Here is a 21,211-nt window from a genome sequence, read left to right as displayed (position 1 = left end):
GTGAATTGGGAAAAGTGTATTTGATGTCATGGTTCTGCTTGTGAAACACAGATGTTCGTTCTGTGGGAGCATTTTGGAGAACTGCTACTGTTTTTTTTCACACGGGACCTGCCTTGGCTTAATTTAGAGGCACTACAGGGTCATGTCTGAGGGGCCCTGCTCTCTGCTCCTCCCCTAAATGTCCACACCACTGGACGCTGCAACCTCTGTTCCCTTTAGCAGCCCATCTTATTGTTCATTTTGTTAACTAATGCTGAGTTGTTAACAACGTGATTAGAAGACCACCTGCAGTCACGGTCACCTGAGATGCTTCCTGGGTTATATCCATACCTGCCCTATCTCACAGTTTGGAGGTGGGGCCCTGTATTAGTCCCTGTACTAGAGCTGCTATAACAAAGTACCACAGACTGGGTGGCTTAAACAAAAGAACTTTATTTTCTCACAGTCCTGGAGCCTAGAAGTCTCAGATCAAGGTGTCATCAGGTTTGGTGTTTTCTGAGGCCTCGCCCCTGGGCTTGCAAATGGCCGTCTTCTTCTAGTATCTTCATGTCCTCCCTCTGTACCTGTCTATGTCCAAATCCCCTCTTCTTATAAGGACAGCAGTCATATTGGATTAGGGCCCACCCTTATGACCTCGTTTAATTTTAATTACCTCTGTAAAGACCTTATCTCCAAATACAGCCATATTCGGAGGCCCTGGGTTAGGACTTCGGCATAGGAACTTGGGGGGATATAATTCAGCCCATGACAGGCCCGGAATTTGTGGTTTAAACAGGCTTCCCAGGTGATTCTTACACTAAATATGAGAATAACACCGTTAGTGGCATAGAATAAAAATAATTAGGTGATGTTTTACTTGGGACGTGGAAGTGGGGGCTGTTTTGTTTCTGCTGTTCCTTTAGAGAATAAATGATCAAGGAAGGCAAGGTGTAGGTGCTCAGCCCACACACCCATTAGAGAAGGGAGGCTTCACTTTCTTGGTGACCCAGATCTGAGTGACACAATCTGTCAGGATCCAGGCCCAGAGCACAGAGTTGCCGAGTCCTTTGCTTCTTACTCCTGACAGGTCCCATTATATATTGACAAACTTGGGGCTTGTCCTTGCCACTCAAAGTCAGGGCTTGCTGCTGACTTGGGCTTGGATATGGAGAAATAAAAAGCAGAGTACCTGGGAACCGTAGGCTAGAAAATTCTCCTAAGATTCTTTCACTTTTGACAGAATAATTAATTTTACGAAAAAAGGTTTTATTTAGAATTAATCTCTGGAGTGTCTCCATCCACAACTGAAAAGCATACAGATTATGTTCAAGTGAAGATGAAGGTAAATGGACCTGTTACCAGGGACCACGTGGTTCCCAGATTTGCCGCTTCTCATTAATCTTAAAATTGGAACATGTAGGGCTTCCCTGGTGGCACAGTGGTTGGAAGTCCACCTGCCGATGCCGGGGATGCGGGTTTGTGCCCCGGTCCGGGAGGATCCTACGTGGCGCGGAGCAGCTGGGCCCGTGAGCCATGGCTGCTGAGCCTGCATGTCTGGAGCCTGTGCTCCGCAACGGGAGAGGCCACAACAGTGAGAGCCCCGCGTACAGCACCAAGAAAAAAAAAAAAAAAAAAAAAGGAACATGTAGATAATTGAGTACAAGCTGATTTTTAACCACCCACTGTCACGGGCGATTGTAAACCAACTTTGAAAAATTATGAAAACCTCAATTTGGGAAGACATAAGATGTTCAATGTGATGTGTGGATGCCCCGTATCCATTATCTATAGGCTTCAGTCTCTGTTCTCAAACTGTGGTAAAGCTGTGTTGCTCTTTTTCTGTTACGGATTTGTTCATCATTAGCGTAATATTAGTCCTAAGGATTATTTAGAGCAGGGTTTCTCAACAGCAGGCCTATTGACATTTTCTGGATAATTCTTTGTCATGAGGCCTGTCCTGGGCATTGTAGGATGTTTAGCAATATCCCTGTCCGTTACTCGCCTCCTTCTGTTCCCCACCCCCAAGTTGTGACAGCCAAAAATGTCTCCCGACTTCACCAAGTGTCCCTCATTCAGCAAGATTGCCCCACCTCAGGAACCTCGGATTTGGAGGAAAAGGGCCTCCCCTTTCCATTTCTTTTCTTTTTGTGTCTCTGAATCTATGTTAGCTTAAGACATGGAAAGAGAAGGTATAGATGATTCCGAACATGACCTCTATGTTCCTGTAAAAACTTGAGATCTTCAAAATAACAGGAATTATAAGAAAAACAGGGTTGGGGCAGAACACTCCGTAAGTATATAATTAAATTATATGTAAGCAACTTATTACTACAAAACTTAAAGAAATAGAAAACAAAACCCTACTAAAATTACTCTCATAACATTCCTAATTTCCAACAAGAAATATCACAGAAAACGTACAACCTTAAGAAAAAAATGTGAATATAACTTGAATGGATTAGAGGAAGAATTGAAACTCCTGAATTATGGAGACAAAGACAATAGTTATAAAACCATGAAATTCAGGAACACCGTGCGATAGACTTTTAGGCAGAGCTCACGGTCAGGCTGTACCAAGGCAAACACTGTGAAACGAGTGCGCCCCGCGTGCCTGCGTGCTGCGTGCGTCTGTGCTGGGGGACATTGCATCCAGCAGCTGTTACATGCTCCCGTGAAATCTTACGGACTGGGAAAAATCGCCTTTGCACTCATGTGACTTTTCCATTGATCCCCATCATTCTACGTTGTCAGTTACAAATGTGCTTTACAGAAGTTCATACTGCAGGCGAGTAGATTGTACTTGGAAGTCTTTGTGATTCACATAAACGGTGGCCCTTGCTTGTGGTAAGGAAGATGTTGAAGACGGACCAAGTGGCTTATGTTGAAGTTAAAGAGTCAGAAAACTGGGCCCAGGTTTCCCCTGAAATGATGACTTGAGAGCAAGTGCTCAGTGAGTAATTGCTAATAAAGTGCGCCTCACATGTAGGCCATGACGGAGGGTATCTATTGAACCCACCTTGCCACAAATGTAGGAAAGGTTTCTATTGCTCCTGTCTCATTTAGTTTCACAGTATAATTAAGTGTGGACCAGGCCTCTGGCCTCCCCCAGGCCTTCATATGTGTGCCATGTGTTTCCTCTTCCAGGAGGAGCAAGGACATGGCTGATCTCTAGAAAAACATTTTATAGAAAATATCTGAGACTAAAAGTCTGTCATTTCGTTCCTTATCCTGAAAGCACCTAAAGCCAGTGTTATATTTTGTTTTCTCCAAGGGCATAGTCAAAAAACCCAATAAATTGTGTTCTCTGGTTGCATATCCTGTGAGACATATTGGGAGGGACTCCAGTGGGACAGAACTGGTGGCGGTGCTTGCTGTTCAGGCCTGAGAAGCTGAATTTACAGCCACCACTGGCCAGAGGAGCCATCAGACCCCCGTATGCCTGTGAGGATATCTGTCACATTCTAAAACAGGAAGTAAGATCTTAAAGAACTTGAGGGCATGAATGATGAAACTGTGATTTAAGAGTCTTAACATTGTAAATCAACTATACTTCAATTAAAAAAAAAAAGTCTCTGTCCAAGCCCATCCAAGACTTAGTACAAGCATGGCCCCATTCTCTTCACTTCCTAGGTTTCACACTCATTTCCAGCCCTTTCCTGGTAACAGGGCACAAGCAACAGTTTCCACTACAGACTTTTTTGTGGCATGAGCACCAGATACTCACACGGACCCCCATTCTGTTTCCTCAGGGTGCACACTCTTTTTCTACGAGAGCGATGGTAGGTCTGGAATAGACCACAACAGCATCCCCAAGCATGCCGTCTGGGTGGAGAACAGCATCGTGCAGGCCGTGCCTGAGCACCCCAAGAAGGACTTCGTCTTCTGCCTCAGCAATTCCCTGGGTGATGCCTTCCTTTTTCAGGTTTGTTGGGCTCCTCCTTTGCAGAGCATTTCAAATCTCTTACCAGATGCCTCTGTCTCCTGCCCACGTACCTCACCCTGTTTTCCTTTGAGTGGTGGGTTCTATCTTTTGCACATTATAGGAACAAAAACGATGAATGACAAAATAAATGTCTATACTGAGTTCCAGGAATGATTGAACTCACCCAGAGGCCTCCACAGTGAAGCCTGAGGAGGGGTGTGGGTTGAAGGATTTTTCACTGTAGTCTCGATATCATTTGTGTAGCACTTTAGAGAAAGGATCATGAACTCCTTAATTTAGACATGATTTGCACTGTCAAAATTTTTCATCATAATATGTTCTCTTCTAATATTACTCATAAAGTAAAATCATGACATCCCAGAAATGACTAGCTATACCCAACCAGTTTCTCTTCCTCATCTTTTCAGAACTTCGGAATGAAAGTTCTTGAAGTTTGATGGTTAATTGTATTAAAAAATACCAACCTGCTTATCACTTCAGGGTTAACATTTGCTTCTATAAGGAATCCTCTGAGTTCGGTCAGTTGTGATACACTTTTTGTGGTGTTAGTTAGGCTTTCTTCATTTATTCCCATAATACAGGAATTCCTCAAGCCTTTATTCCATGCTTCCTATGTGCTACGCACAGTGATATTGAGAATACCAAGAAGATATTTTGATATGGTTTCTACACTTAAAAGTGTTCACATATAATATGGGAGACACATTGGAATGAATTGATCTTTTGTGGTAAACCTTGACAGCGAATGGTAAAGGAAGAGTAGGGATGAACTGAGTGAAATTGACAGTGAGGATATTCCATGCCACAGAGAGTTGCAATAAAGGCATGACAGAGAGTAATAGGTTATCTCACCATGGTTCTGGGTTTGTCTGCTATAGTTATTTCCATTTGGGCAATTAAAGTAAGAAATATAAAGTAGTGACTTTTTTTGTGAACAATCAAAAAGCGTGTATTTTTTGTCTTTTAATCTATGATGTAAAACACACATAAGGAAGAGTGCACAAACATAAATTTATTGCTCAATGAAGTGTCACAAAGTAACCACCACCCAGGCCAAGAAACAGAAGGTTCTAGCACCCTACAACCTTACATGAATCCATTCAGCTTACTGGTTGAATAGAGTGAACATGTATTATATTATCTAAGCCAGAACACTTTTGTTCATCTGGGAATGTCTTCATTTCTCCTTCATTTTTGAAGATAGTTTTGCTGGATATAGAATTCTTGATTGACAGTCTTATTTCAGTGCTTTGAAAATGTCACTGTATTGCCATCTGGCCCTCGTAGATTCTAATGAGAAATCACCTGTTAATCTTAAGAGGATCCCTTTTATAGATAAGTTGCTTTGTTCTTGCTACTTTGGGGATTTTATATTTGTCTTTAAACAGTTTGATTATGATATGTTTAAATATTGATTTCTTTCAGTTTATTATACCTGGAATTCATTGAATTTCTTGGATGTACTGAGGTATATACGTGTTTGAATCACATTTGGAAAGTTTTCAGCTGTTATTTTTTCAAATAATCTTCCTGCTCGTGTCTCTTCTCTCTTCTCCTTCTGGGACACCTATTATGTTTAAGTTAGTATGCTTGATTGTGTCTCATAGATCTCTGAGACTCTGTTCATCTTTCTGTATTCTGTTTTTGTTTTGTTTCTTAGACTGGATAGTCTCAGTTGACCTACTTCAAGTTCACTGATTCTTTTTTTTTGGCAGTTCAAATCTGCTCTTGAGCCCCTCTGTTGAATTTTTCACTTAATTTATTCTACATTTTAACTTTAGAATTTGTATTTGGTTCTTTTTAAAAGAGAATAATTTTTATTTCACTACTGATATTCTCTAATGATTGGAGAGATTACCTTAAGTGCCCAGAAGTAATAAATCTCTCACTCTTTCCCAAGGACCTCTGTATGTACCTCTTTAACACTTAGGCAGTTCGTTTACAGCTCTGCCATAGTCTTCACCTCTGCTTGCACAGAGCCTCAAGATCAGCCTGAGGGGTGAGCACAGGGCCTTCTCAGGGTTTTCTGAGCGTGTGTACAGTTCTGTGCATGTATGTGATCTTCTAAATTCTGAGGACTATGGATATCTTACTCCCCAGCTTTAACTAAAGTTTCTCAGTCAACTCTTTTTTGCCCCAGCTGTTACCACAACCTCAGGCAACTGTGATATTAAACAGTTGTTGCTGATTGCTTTTTACAGACAGGCCTGGAGTAAAGGGTTGTGTACATGAATGAGTTCTGAGTCAAGTCCAATAGGCTACAAGCCCTGTGAATGGGCATTTCTTTTGCAGTATTAAACAGGTCAGATAATGACTTTTCTGAGAATGGTGTTTTGGGGGAGCTCCAAACCCATTCTGCCCCCTTCAGTGGCTGCTTTTTTTTTTTTTTTTTTGTGGTACGTGGGCCTCTCACCGTTGTGGCCTCTCCCATTGCGGAGCACGGGCTCCGGACGCGCAGGCTCAGCGGCCATGGCTCACCGGCCCAGCCGCTCCGTGGCATATGGGATCTTCCCGGACCGGGGCACGAACCCATGTCCCCTGCATCGGCAGGCGGACTCTCAACCACTGCGTCACCAGGGAAGCCCCTTCAGTGGCTGTTTGACTGCTGGTTTTCAACATGAATGTGGAGATAGAGAGATGATGATGGGAATAGTGCATTAAGATACCCTTATACTTAATATTGTTACTGAGATCAGCCTTTTTTTTTTCAATAAATGCACCTCAAGTCACAAGACTTAATTTCCAGAGTTCTGAAAAAGTCCATCTTGACAATTTTTGCCATTGTTGTTATTGCTTTTATGGAGGATCATCTTTTTGAGGTTCTTATTCTCCCATTCCTTCTGATGGACTCATGAGGACACTTTAGAGACTAGACAATTTTAAGAGTTATAGCAGCACTATTAACAATTACGCCAGGATAATAGGCATAAGTTTCACTAGTCCTAGGCTAACTGGGATGTATGACAACCTTTCAGTATGTACATTTGAGTTGACCCCAGTTTGTAGGGATCCTGAGCTGTATTGCTATGAGTATTCATTCTTCTATCTATGTTCAGGATACATTTGTCCACGTTTCTTTTGGTACATACCTAGGACTGGCATTGCTGGGTCATGGGATATATGCACACATTCAAGTCTGCTAGATACTGTCAGTTTCCAAAATTATTGAAATAATTTATGCTCCCATCAGCAGCCTAGGAGAATTCCAGTTCTTCCTCATCCTTGTCCACACGTGTTATTGTCAGATCTTTTTTTAAAAACTATTAGTGTGAAGTTGAGCACATTTTTATGGGTTTAATGACTATTTCAATATCATCTTCTGTGAAGTTTTTATTTCAGTCTCCTGCCTCTTTTTCCATTTAGTCGTCTTTCTTCTCTTGATGTTTCATAGCAGTTTTTTACATATTTTGTAGATCATCTCTTTGTTGATTATATGCATTGCAGATATCCTTTTCCATGAGGTGGCTAGCCTTCTACTCTCTTAAAGTTATTCTTTGTTATACCAAAACTTTTAGATTTTAATGTAGTCTCATTTCTCAAGTCTTCCCTAATGGGTAGCGCTTTGTGTATCCTATTAAAAAAATCTACATGCTCTGTCTCCTGAAAATATTCCTCTATATAACTTATAAACCATTGTGTTTCCAAATCTAGCATACCTTTTTATTAATTAATGGGGTATCTTGCAAATGAGGAAATGTCTAACTACTCTAACGATAATAACATTATTATGATATCAGCAGTTATCTTTTACTGCGCCCTTATTGTATGCCACTGCCTTGAAAGTGTTTTACAATGTGAATCCACTTAATTCTTCTGGAAATCAGTGAGTTAGATTGTGTATCCATATTTTGACTAATTGATGTGGATTGTGTAGCCCCTTCTGTGAAGCTAAGGCTTACAAAGGCTAATGATTGGATGTCAAGTCACAGTTACTGAGTGTTGGGGCTGGATTCAGACCAAGCCTCTCTTTTGCTGAAGCCCCTTATTGTCTAAGTATATTATTTAACCCAATACTGTTACTACTTACCCTAAGAAGAACATGGGCAAGAATCAGTGATTACGGTAAAAAGTGACTTTTTCTCATTCTTAGAATTAAGCCACTCATTGGGAATATTTCAAAACTGTAACTTGATTTTGGCCATTCTTGCCTCATTATACAGGTTAGATGATAATCTCATTGATTTCAGGATACTCTCTTTTTTACCTGGACACCCATGATGTGAATTCCGTTTGAAAGGACTTTCCTGGCCGTAAAATTGCTAATAGAATCTGAATACCCATTAGGTCACATTGAATAAAATTCTTCTGTGGCAACATAGGACCTTATTCATGAAAACCTCTGTGTCCTCTTGTTACGGTGAAATTTTTATGCTACTTACGTGGGATAGAGCACAAAATGAACCTTTTCAGAGGAAATTACTGCTCTTTGGGATCCATGAGGGCATTTTCTACCTTCTACTTATTGTAATTCACATGACTCTGGAGGGGCTGAATTTGAAAGGAACCTGTGTGTGTAGGGGGTGAGGCTAAAGCGAGGGAGATCAAGCACGATTATGGAAATAATTTGTAGGTTATTCCAGCCCCAGGGCTCAGTTCAGTGCACACAGTTTCCAGAGCTCGTATGCTTCTGATCTGATGCTGTTATTCAGATTCGCGCATGGAAAGGAGATTCATGTTACCAGCAGAAGTAGAAAAGGGGTTTTGTGTGCCGGATGGGGGTGGGAATGGGCATGAATGTTAGAGCAACTTATATAGAGGAAGTGCTACCCTGTCTGCAAAGGGAGGCTATAGCTCCTGCATTTAAACTATTTTAATTAGCGTTCTTCCCTCCAACTGGAAGCCAGAAATAGCACCCATCACCTACAGAGTACCGTTTCCTCTCGGCCCTCTCTTCATCCATTACGGGAGGATGTTACACACAATTCCAAAAAGCTCAGTGACTTTTATGGTAATGTATCCTAATATTAGTTTTAAATTTCTATATTAAAGGCCTTGGGAACATAGTTAGCAGGCAGAGTAAGAATGATGCCTGATTGGGTAGAAAATCATATGCAATTATATATCTAAAGAAGTGTAGAAAATATTATCTCTAAGGGGTCATTGCCTTTCCATAGAATGTTTCTTATCATTAGGAATGTCACTTGTATGAGGCTACAGCATGCATATATATATATATATATATATATATATATTTTTTTTTTTTTTTGCTGATCCCAAACTCCTAATTTTCATAGCATGCATATTTTAAAAAGACCCTTTTAAAAGAAGAATAGTATTTGTATCTTTATGTTGAGTTGGGGATTGGATGTGATAATGCAAGTCAGGTATCTGATAGCAAATGCTCAATAAATGTTATAGTTAGCATTTTAATTATAAGAAAAAGAGACTAGTTCCCCAAGTATCTTTACAGAAGTTGAGTGTGGCTTCTCTGTGAAAAGTCTAAGGCTTTGAGTTTTATCATGCTCTGGGGAATTATCTTCAAGTGCCACATCTAGTTCTGTGTGTCAGACTCGATGAAGGTCATTGGCATATACCCTGGACAAGGGCAGCCAGATTAAGAAAAAATCTGGAAATCCACTTTCACAAGAAGCATCAAGTGGACTTGGTAGAAGAGACTTTAGAAAGGATTTAGTATCTTGGACTTGAGTAGATTAACATCCAGCCTCCCTCGTAAGGTAGGCATCATCTCTGCAAGGCCCCCGCAGCTGGTCAGCCTGGACAGCTGGACAGCTGTCCATCCCTGGGAAGCTCTCAGCTCTTTAACCATCTATTTTGTTAGTTGGCTCCAAGTTCTAGAAAGTTCTTCGCCATGTTGAGATAATACGTTCTTTCCGGTGACTTTTGCCATTTCCCTTTGCTTCCATATTCTCCCCCAGAATTTAAAGTAAGCCTTTCCTGCTTATTCTTTCTCATAACCTTCTAAATACTTGAAAACAGCTCTCATTTCCCTCCACCATGTCTCCTGTTTAGGTCTCCCTGCTTGAGGTTTCCGAGCCAGTCTCCCTATGATTCAGTTCCTCTCTCTTGTAATCGTGTTCCAGAACCTGACACCCTGTCAGGTTCCGCCCTGTACTGCCTACATTTCAGTTCCTGTTCCTCTCATTTCGTCCATGATGCTGGTGTCAATTCCTTAATTTACTAGAAACCACAACAAACGGATGACTCATACCCAGCTTGTGGTCTATCCAATCCTCAGCATCAAGGTCTTCTCCATCTTATTTTAATAGATTTTTTGAAAAGTCCGAATGCAGAACTTAGATTTACCTCTTTGAAATTTTATCTCTGTGGTTTTCGTCCATCTAATGAAATCATCTAGGATCTTAATTTGATCTTCCCTGATGTTTATATCCCTCCTAACTTAGAGTTATCTACAGATATGACAGATTCAATGTTTGGTCTGTATTCTCATTGTTAAGTGTTGACTTGGTCTCTAGCTAAGTCCTGTTTTCTCATCACTGTAGATCGTTTCCCTGCCTCTTGCCAGCCACTTCAGAAATATTTACCTTTGGTTTTGGCATAAATTAGTTGTGAAGAAGGGTCACCAATGGCATGTGTGGAACTCCAGGCCAAATTTTTTAATCTCTGTAGAGAATTGGACTCAACCCAGATCAACTTGTCAGCACCATTCTGGTGGCTCGATCTCATACGATCTGGTGAAAGAAATAGCAGATATGACCCACGAGCCATAGACTCAAGTTCAAGAGCTCCTTAGGGCATCCTATTAATGCCCCATTTGGGACAGAGGATCAGAGAGCTCCCTGAAGGGGAGAAAGTGAATGGGGTCCCTCCTGGACCCCGCCCATTCCCAGTACCAGAGGGGGCCTTTTCAAAGGATGAGGTGCCATTGGCCCTGCTCTAAGGAGAGTATTATGGGAGAGTATGGATGTTGAAGTGCAAAATGATGCACAGGGCTGGTAGTTGTTTGCAGTGCATGCCCTACTATTAGTGTGTTCAGAGGTTTCTCCACATACGTTAAAAGTACAGCACAGAGATATAATTGTGGCTGAGTTAGATTTTAGCATACAATTTGTATTCTGTTATGTATCATCCAAGTAGTGTTACTAACAGTATTCCTCTTCCTTTTTACAATATTTTAAATTTGTATTTAAGTCAATATGAACAGATAGCTTCATTTATTTATTTATGTATGTAATTAAAGTTTAGTTGATTTACAATGTTGTATTTGTTTCAGGTGTATGGCAAAGTGATTCAGTTATATATATATATTCTTTTTCAGATTCTTTTCCATTATAGTTTATTACAAGATGTCGAATGTAGTTCCCTGTGCTACACAATAGAACTTGGTTGTTTATCTAATTTATATGTAATAGTTCGTATCTGCTAATCCCAAACTCCTAATTTATCCCCCTGCCCCCTGCTGCCTTTCCCCTTTGATAACCATGAGTTTGTTTTCTATGTCTGTGAGTCTGTTTCTGTTTTGAACACAAATTCAAAACAATTCTGTTTTGAATTTAAATAATTCAATTAACCTGAAAAGAATTAAAGTGAAATTCTCTTCCCATACTTCCTTACCCTCTCTTCCAATCATCGCTCCCTTAAGCAACTGTACTCCGCTATTTTAACTGGTTGGTTTTTTTTGTTGTTTTGTTTTGTTTGTTTGCTTTTTCTTGCGTTTACCCTCATTTTTCATCCATATGCTTATACTGTTACTGACCAGGATTCTTGGACTCCTTAATCAATAGAAATTGGTAAGAGGCCAGATGAGAAGTTCTGGCAAGGCTTTACTGGGACCGGAGCTGCAACATGAGGGAGAGAAACAAGTAACAGTTTTCCTTGCTCACTCTCTGAAGGGGGGCAAGCTTGACCCTTAAATGGGGTGAGGGTGGGGATGGATTGGTGGGTCGGGCAGGAGGGGTGGTTTGCCCACCCCCTTGGTGGTGCTATGTGCAGGGATCACGCACAGTACCCTGCGTTTGCTCCTGACACCTCAAAAGTGGCAGTTGGGTTTCTGGTCTTTTTGTATCTTATTGTTCATAATTTGCTCCAACTGCACATGTATGCAGTTATTTTTAGTCCCTTATAGTTACTTTGTATTCTACTGCTGGTGGAGATGTTTGTCCAGGGGCAAGTAATGCAGCAAAGGGTCCCAGGTCCCAGCCTGTCTCAGTACTATTTCTTAACTGACCTTAGACATGAACTACTGATTTTCTGTTATGATAGATGAATATCTAGCTGTATTACATGCACATTCTCCTTTCCTCATCTTCTGTATGGTTACATGAAAATTTGGGGTTAAGTCGGTAGTCCCTGTTACGCTGTTTTGATGTCATCATGCTGTATGACCATATAAATAGTATTAGCTGCTGACCCAAATAATGTACTATCATTTTATTTCCTTTCTTGAACATTTTGTTTTTTGCCCGTAGTTAATGATTATCGGTTTTTTTTCCTGTTTAATTTGCTTATTTCTGGTTACTTCACAATATTTTCTAAATCTCCAATTCATTAAATAGTTGATTAGTACTGTTTTTTTTCCACTGGAGCCTGCCCTCCCCTGGCCCTTTATCCTCCTGCTTCAGTCTTGTCTCTCTCTAGGCCTCATGCATGACAGTCACCGTGTTAACTCATCCGTGTGCTCTGGTGTCTGCCTTTTATGCTGGAGGCTTTTCATCACATGTCTGGTGATCCTTAGCTGACCACATTTAAGCATGAGATACCAAAGGAGCGCTTGGATCTCATCAGTGCACATTGTCATCTACTGGGGGCTATGACAGCATGAACAGATTGGGAGGCCTTTTGTGGAGGGGGTCCAGTTGATAATATTTGTTGGCCTTTTCTGGGGGCTACTCAGCTTTGCCATGGCCACTCACTGGGTCAGGTTTCCATGTATTCCTTTGTTTGCAGTAAACAGTTCCTTCTATTTTTGTGTCTGGCTTCCTGGAGCCTGGAGCCTCTCTTATTCTTGAAAGAGTTCACCTGGGGTGGGTGAGAGGTGGGGAGGTAAGGGTGGGAGTGGTGCCCAGTTACATGACTTTCTCCAGTGGATGAGGGGAGCCCCAGATTACAATTATGGGGTCACATCTGTCATTCTCTTTATAGGTAATAACACTGATGGTTTAATTAAGTCTTGTATAAATAAAACTCTAAAATGTGTTAAGCAAGTAAGGTAGATAGCTGGGGGGAAGCAGCCGCAAGGCACAGGGATATTAGCTCGGTGCTTTGTGACAGCCTGGAAGGGTGGGATGGGGAGAGTGGGAGGGAGGGAGACGCAAGAGGGAAGACATATGGGAACATATGTATATGTATAGCTGATTCACTTTGTTATAAAGCAGAAACTAACACACCATTGTAAAACAATTATACCCCAATAAAGATGTTTAAAAAAAATAAATAAATAAAAATAAAATGTGTTAAGCAGAGAACCAATGAGAAAAAAAGACTTTTCAGGAACTCACACAGGAACTTCATTCCCACCTAGCCTCTTCAAATTAACGCATAACTTAATTCTCCTTTTTGTTTTTTTAAAGTGGAAAAAAGTTCAACCTACTTTACAGTTATTCTTGTGCTTCTGTAAACTCAAATCATCTGACATTTTAGTTTCCTAGATCTGGTACCACCTCTCTTGTTTAAAATGAATTTCCCTTTTCCTGCCACTCACGTAAACCATTGATTATCTGGAATCATGAAGTATCCTCCATCCAGTTGGGTGATTGAAGCTGGATCTATTTAAATACATAATGAAGCCCTGTGCTTCATCTTAACTCTGCACTCAAAGGGGCTCTTATGCAAAATGCGCTTTTTGCTGATTCTATTCCTCTGTCAGCAAGAACTGTGCTTATTCCCTTCACTGAACTTGATACAGTATTTATGGCATCCCCAGCAGGCAAAAAGGAAGGAGCACACAATTCACTCTCTCTGCCTGTCTGCTGCTGTTTGTTTCGTGGAAAGTGACGCATGTGGAAGAGGTTGAGACGGTACCACTTGGTGGTCTCTCCTTCCTGCCTTTTTGACCACTGGATTCTGATGGAGGGCGCTGGAGTGGACCTGGTATCCCTAATTAAACTTGCCTGGTTCGAGAAGGTGATGCCAGGTTGGCGGCTTTGAAAAGCTTTTTCTAGCCTGTCAGAGTTTAAATCCTGGCGTGGCCACACTGGAGAACACTGTATCAAGTTAGTGGTCTGCCGTGATCAGCTCAGAAGTTAAGTGTTAAGCCTGCAAACGGCTAGGAACTGTTTCAAGAGTCGTCTCTACTTAACCTACTGCTGACAGCAGTCAGCGCCGTCTTTGCCCACCCTCTGAGTCACACGTAGCCCGTGTATGCCGCTGCCAAAGGACAGACTCTGCTGAAAAGCTCATTTAGTGAAGTGTCCTTCTTAGAAATTGATTTGTCCTAATGGTAGAGAATGGCAGAGACCGCTGTTTTATTTAGGCAGGACAGTTGGAGCAAAAATTCTCTCTAATGGAGCTGCCTTCAGCCTCTGACAGGTTTTAAAAGCAGTTGGAGACTTGAGCGTCCTTAATGGTTACAAGGCTGATGGCTAAATTTTTCATAACGTTGTGGTCATACTCTTCTAAACATCTTTCTCTAGATTATGAGACTTGGTATGTTTTTCCCCCTTCTTTTTATTTTATCTTATTTAAAAGTTTTTAAGTTGTGCTAAAATATACATGACATACCATCTTAACTGTGTCCAAGTGCACACAGTTCAGTGGCATTAAGTGCATTCACGTTGCTGTGTACCCATCACCACCATCCATCTCCAGAGCTCTTTTCATGTTGTAGAACTGAAACTCTGTACCCATCAAACTCCCCATTTTCCTCTTCCCCTAACCACTGGCAACCACCATCTTCCTTTCTCTTAAATAAATAAATTCCAGGATAGCTACACCTTTCAAAGGAGGTTTAGCTTCATCAACTAGTATCGGTTTCCTTCATTTCCACCTCTTAAGTGGGAGGCAAACATAAACTCTCTGACATGAGAATGGGGTGTGTTGCCCCTGGCTGAGTTTGAGGAGAATCTCACAGGCGGAAGGAAGAAGGGGCTCTCTTTACATTAAGTGACGAGACCAAAAAGCTGTTGTTCTGCAGAACCTATCAGCTTGTGGCTCCTCTTGGAGGGTAATACTGTGTTATACAGACTCTTATTTAAAAAAACATCACTTATTTTGAAATGGAATTCTTACTTTGCTAGTGTATCAGTCAGGATGGGTTAGATTATGCTGCAGTAAGGAACAACCCTCACATCTCCATGGCTTAACATACCTTTTCATTCTGGCCATGTGTCTGTAGGACATTGGCTATGAAGCTCTTCTCATCTTAGACACTTAGGGACCCAGGCTGACAGAAGCTCCATCCTGCCCCACAATTCCAGGACTGCAAACAAAGGGACAAGAATTGGGTGAATCAGGCTTTTGTTAACTAGTAACACATGGTCCTTCTACTCAGATTCATTGGCCCCAGCCAAGTGGCATAGCCACACCTAACTTCACAGGAACCAGGAAAATTCCATCCCTCTGTGTCCCTAGGGAGAGCTCAAAAGGAGTGGGCAACAATAAAAACCCCACGGCTAGGTTTTCAGAGCAATTGGTGAGAGCTGGGGGGGCAGGGCTCTGGAATGGCGTGTGTAGCATATTAAAAAAAATTTTTTTAAAGAATAGGATTGACGGAGATCAGGTTTATAATAAATGACTGTGTCATCTCTAATTTTACCGGGCTTTAGTTTCTTCATCTGTAAAATCGTCACCTGGACCCCTTCTAGATGAATATATTTATTTAAAATGTAAAGTTTGTAACTTGTATTTAGCAGAGTTTGTATCAGGAGTTTTAAGCTCTTTCTAACTATTCCTCAGATATTATGTCAGGGTTGTAGGTATTTACTTTTCTTCCCCTGGGCTGGGGGTGGGGGAGGGGAGGGGAGGCAGAGATGAGTGAGGATCGTCTTGGGGGAATACATACTGACCTCTCACTGAGCACTGATGCACCAGCTGTTTTTACTGGAGACACATCCTCTCCTCATTAGTGACATGCTACCTCTGCATGGATTCCATCTGAAACACCCCCCAATATCCTTTTCACATGGGTGAAAACAGCAGCTCCCTTCACATCTAAAAGCTCCTTGTTTCCATGGAGCTGTGCGTACAAAGGGGAAAAGCATATTTTGGCTCAGGGGACTAGCTGTTTATCAGATGCTGCCAGGCACTTTAGAGGACAAAGAAGTGATGCTGGAAAAGGTCATGCTGCTGGGAACTTCCATTACAACCTTGCAGTGACAATTTTTCCTGAAAAATAGACTCTGAAGGGTAATATTTTTTAAGATAGTTATAGAAAAATTATGCTTAAATATTAGGGTAATATATCTTGGAAGGATCTTTTAAAAACTGTCTATTAAAGGATACCATATACACAGAAAAGTACACATCTTGATGATGTTTCACAAGCCGGGCACACCCGTGACATAACACTCACATAACCAGCACCCAGATCCAGAAGCAGAATGTGGCCAGCACCCCAGAGACCTCCCTGTGCTTCCTTCCAGATGCTCCCCCTCTCCCCACAATTCCCATCAAACAACTCTTCTGACTTCTAACAGTGTACGTTAGTTTTTGCCTGTGTTTGTACTTTATATAAATAGAGTCTTATAGTCTATACTCTTCCGTGTCTGGCTTCTTTTCCTCAATGTTATGTGTGTGGGATTTATCCACGTTGTAGTGGGTAGTTACTGGTCTTTCCTTCTCGCTGTGTAGTATGGCACTGTGTGATTATACACATTATTCGCTCATTCTCCTGTAGACAGGTGTTGGGATAGTTTCTAGTTTTGTCCATTGCAAGTTGTACTGCTGTGAACATTTTGGGACATACATTTTCGTGAGCACAGGAACGCATTTCTGTTGAGAACAGACCCGTGAGTGCATTTCGGGGGTCACAAGGTGTGCATATATTCCACTTTAGGAGGTAGTACCAAATAGTTTTCCAAACCAGTTAGACCAGTTTACTCTCCAGCAGCTCATAAGAACTCTGGCTGCTCCATATTTTCACCAGCACTTGGTATTTTCTTCTTGGAAGTTTTTCTTTCAGAAAAGAATCCTTACTTGATTGTTTTCCCATCTGAACTGATTCCTTCTCTAATAAATTTTAGAAAGTGGGGGGAAGGGGGCGGTGAATAACCCCATGCGGCAAAATACCCACTGATGCTGAGGCACGGAGAGACAGCAAACGTTTTAGTTGCACCAGGCAGGAGGAAGCATGGTGGTTTTATATGTTGGGGGATCTTAAACTCTGGGTTTTTCTTGAATAACTTTAAAGTGATACACAAAGGCAAAATGTAACGTAGGGGCTTCCCTTTGGCGCAGTGGTTGAGAGTCTGCCTGCCAATGCAGGGGACATGGGTTCGAGCCCTGGTCCGGGAGGATCCCACATGCTGCAGAGCAACTGAGCCCGTGAGCCACAATTGCTGAGCCCGCGTGCCTAGAGTTCATGTTCTGCAACAAGAGAAGCCACCGCAATGAGAAGCCCGGGCACTGCAACGAAGAGTAGGTCCCCCTCGCCACAACTAGAGAAAGCCCGCGTGCAGCAACAAAGACCCAACACAGCCAAAAATAAATAAATTAAATAAATAAATTAAAAAAAAAAAATGTAACGTAGTTACTTTCCAAGAGGATATTAAGAATTCGAAGTGGCGTTTTTAAATCTCAAAGAATTAAAGGGGGGAATGGGGGGTGAAATGGATAAAGGTAGTTAGTTCTAAGCTTAGTCAGTTCTAAGCTTCCAATTATAAGATGATTAAGTCCTAGGTGTGTAGTGGAAAAAAAGATGAATCTCATATACACACATTGCCTTTTTTCCTAACTTTCTCTACCTACAAGTGTTTGCCTTTGACTTCCATTGTCTTTCTCTCTTCTTCTTTTCCCACTCAGTCCTCACAAAATGATTCCATTTGCTTTAGCAGGTGGTACTTCTGTTGTTTCTTTAGGAGAATGTCTAGCTATTGAAGTCTTCTTTAGATACAGGCAAATATTTTGTTGTAAACATAACAGCTGACAGATTGCCTAGGTTTGTCCAGTGTGTGGTGTCTCTGCTGGCAGACACCATTTGTAACATTTGATGCAGTTTCTTTTGTGGAATATGATGAGATTCAGAAATAACATAGACACCTGCGGTGGTGCCTTCACTTAAATTTCAGTCATGTGGGTGGGGTCCTGTTAAGAGAATTTTGTTTGCAAACCATGGCTCAAATGAGTCAGGAAACTAGGAAGATGCATCAGAGGGGAAAAAAAAATAACAGTGTTTTGTGCGTGAAAAATGATGTCGTCAGCTACTTTAACATTGAAGTAGCCAAATAGACCCTTTGTTCAGATGAGCTAACTTCTGAGCATTTACTAAACTTCTCCAGGTTTGAGGCGATACTCATTGATTGAGTTTCTAAAGAATTAATCATGGCACATTGTTACCCATGAGCTATTCCCCCAACTTTTGCCTTTCAGAACACTGTGAGTCACAAGCAAGCCCACTTTGAGGTTACCTGCCCATTGGTGGGTGTTACCCAGCATTGTCTTTAAATCCCCTTTGACCTGGTCATTCTTAGTGGCTGGGATCGTGCTGAGTGATTGCTATTCCTAGACACTTCCCTAAGACGGTATTGCTTCTCGCTCCTTGAACTACCTTCCCAGCCCTAGTTTTGTCATGGCTGCTTGGCTCTGGCAGGGGACCTGTGGATTGGGGTCACTGTGGTTCACTGGGGGAAGGTTTGTTGCATCTTCCTTGGCCAATAATATCCCTCGGCCTCACTCTCACCATGGAACTGACCAGTCCTCTCTGGAAACTGACCTTTGCTTCATAGCAACTCACTTAACTGGAAACTAAGCTGTCTGTATAGGATTATCACATATACAAGTATTTTAGTGCAAACTACCGTAGACTGGGTGGCTTAGAAACATTCTGGAGGCTGGAAGTCTGAGATCAGGGTGGAAGCATGGTTGGGTTCTGGTCAGGCCCATTCTGTGATTCATAGATGGCTGTCTTCTTGTTGTGTCCTCACATGGTAGAAGGGAGCTAGCTAGCTCTTTGGCCTCTTTCTTAGAAGGGCACTAATCCCCTGTATGAAGGCTCCACCCATATGACCTAGTTACCTCCCAAAGTCCCCACCTCCTAATACCATCACACTGGGGGTTATGATTTCAATGTTTGAATTGGGGGGTGGGGGACACAAATGTTCGGTCCACTGCAACAAGTGAGTTCAGTAAGTACACTGGGTGAGCAGACATGGTGGCCTCATTCCCGTCAGCTGTTGGGGGCTGGGGGTGGGGTGGGGGGGTTGGTGTCTGACCTAAGACTAACTTCTTTTAGGTGTTCTCTGAAGGAGGAGTTCAGAAAGGTTAGCCTTCCTCATGGGGTGTCTAGACCTGCCTCCTTGACTCCCAGCCATGGCTTGTCTGGAAATGCACTGGTTTGTCTATGATAACCTAAGAGGTGGCTGTTTCTTCTCGGCCCCCACCTCCCCCATCACAGACCACCAGCCAGACGGAGCTGGAGAACTGGATCACTGCCATCCATTCTGCCTGTGCAGCCGCTGTCGCAAGGCACCATCACAAAGAAGACACGCTCCAACTGCTGAAGTCGGAAATCAAAAAACTGGAACAGAAGATTGATATGGATGAAAAGATGAAGAAAATGGGCGAAATGCAGCTGTCTTCAGTCACTGATTCAAAGAAGAAGAAAACTATATTAGATCAGGTAATTGTTCTTCCGTGTTTAGACGTGGGCAAAATCCTTAGGTCTTGAAAGTTTCTCTGCTGCCTTGGAATCGAGAAGCATTATCAGTTATCTCACGGTCAGCCTGTCATCCTGACTGCTAAATTCTTTATTGTGACTGTCAGTTTTCCTCACCCATTGTTCACAGTTGATTGTTGTGAGCTAAAGGGAACAATATTAAATTGAATGAAAGACAGAAATCTAATAGCAGAGCCCACCCGCTCCTACCAGTGGCATGCTGTTCTTGGGGATCTGTGTAACTGGAAAGCCTGCAGTTTCATTCCCCACGTTATCAGGTTAACTTGGTGCTTAACTGTGATGGGGATTTATTCCTGACTCCTCAATAAATTTAGACTTCTAAAGTTAGGGGAAAGGTAGAGTGTGTTTTAAAAATATATGTATGAATTGCTGTATATGTACACAAGTATATTTCATGCTGAAAAGGAAAGATTTCGTGAGATAAGAGAGGACATTTTTGCCTTCAATTTAGTTGTTTAAAAGTCAGTGATAGCCACCTAGTAACACTTTGAAACTTTGCCTAATATGTTGGGAAATAATTATGTGAATAAATACTATTTAAATAATTGACCAGCATGTGATCTTCCATATTTCTCTCGGTCTATTCTTTCCCTCTATTACCCGGTACCGTATTGTTTTTTAAACAGAGGTAAAAATCACATAACACAAAATTAACCACCTTAAAGCATACAATTCAGTGGCATTTGGTGCATTTACAATGTTGAGTAACCACAACCCCTGTCTAGTTCCAAAACATTGTCATCTACCTCAAAAGGAAACCCATACCTTTTAAGCTGTTGTTCCCCTCTGTCCTGGCATTCTGTCTCTATGGATTTACCAATTTCGGATGTTTCATACAAATGCACTTGCATAATATGTGACCCTTTGTGTCTGACATCTTTTAGTTAGCATAATGTTTTGGAGATTGATCCTCATTTCAGTATGTATACTTCATTCCTTTTATGGCGGAATATTATTCCATTGTGTGTATACACCACAATTTGTTTACCCATTCATCTGTTGATAGGCGTTTGGGCTGTTTCCATTATTTAACTGTTGTGAATAGTGCTATGGATATGTGTTTACACTAACACTGTATTTTAAGTTGAAGTGAAAAGGTAGCTATCAACCATTAATCAACATCCACATCATAGCTAACATCTCTGAGCCTCCACTATATGCCAGACCCTGGTCCCACTCTTATTCTTGCATTATCTTATTTAATCATCACATCAGCCTCAGGAGGTAGGTATTATTTTGCCATTTTGAAAGATGTGGAAATATCTTGGATATATCCTCTGGTTGGAACTATGTATTCCAGAGTCTGGGTCTACACCATCTAGTTTTCCACTGTCCCACCCTGTGCTCTCTACCACCCACCTCTTCCCAAAAGCTCTTGGCCTATTTGCCTCTGATTTTGAAATCACCTCGCTTTTCTTCTTCTCTGTCTTCCTATGAAAAGCCACCTCTTGGGAAGTCATATAATTCTCCAGTGATGGAAATCCTCCATTTTTTTACGTCTTCTCCCTTGGGTTTGTGGTCCAGAGCCTGGAGCTGATGGA

General features: G+C 41.7%; 1 protein-coding gene across 3 annotated transcripts in view; it reads left to right on the top strand.

Moving 5' to 3' along the window:
- Window positions 1-21,211, top strand: part of TIAM1 (TIAM Rac1 associated GEF 1) — a 206,308-nt gene that overhangs the window by 90,464 nt on the left and 94,633 nt on the right. For all 3 annotated transcript variants that reach the window (XM_032631281.1, XM_032631279.1, XM_032631280.1), the window contains exons 5-6: window positions 3,729-3,901; window positions 19,389-19,613. In XM_032631281.1, the coding sequence (XP_032487172.1) occupies window positions 3,729-3,901; window positions 19,389-19,613 (398 nt within the window). The remainder of the gene's footprint in view (window positions 1-3,728; window positions 3,902-19,388; window positions 19,614-21,211) is intronic.

The sequence above is a fragment of the Phocoena sinus genome, chromosome 4 (assembly GCF_008692025.1).
Source record: "Phocoena sinus isolate mPhoSin1 chromosome 4, mPhoSin1.pri, whole genome shotgun sequence".
Classification (NCBI taxonomy): Eukaryota; Metazoa; Chordata; class Mammalia; order Artiodactyla; family Phocoenidae; genus Phocoena; species Phocoena sinus.
This window is presented reverse-complemented; position numbering and strand designations above follow the sequence as displayed.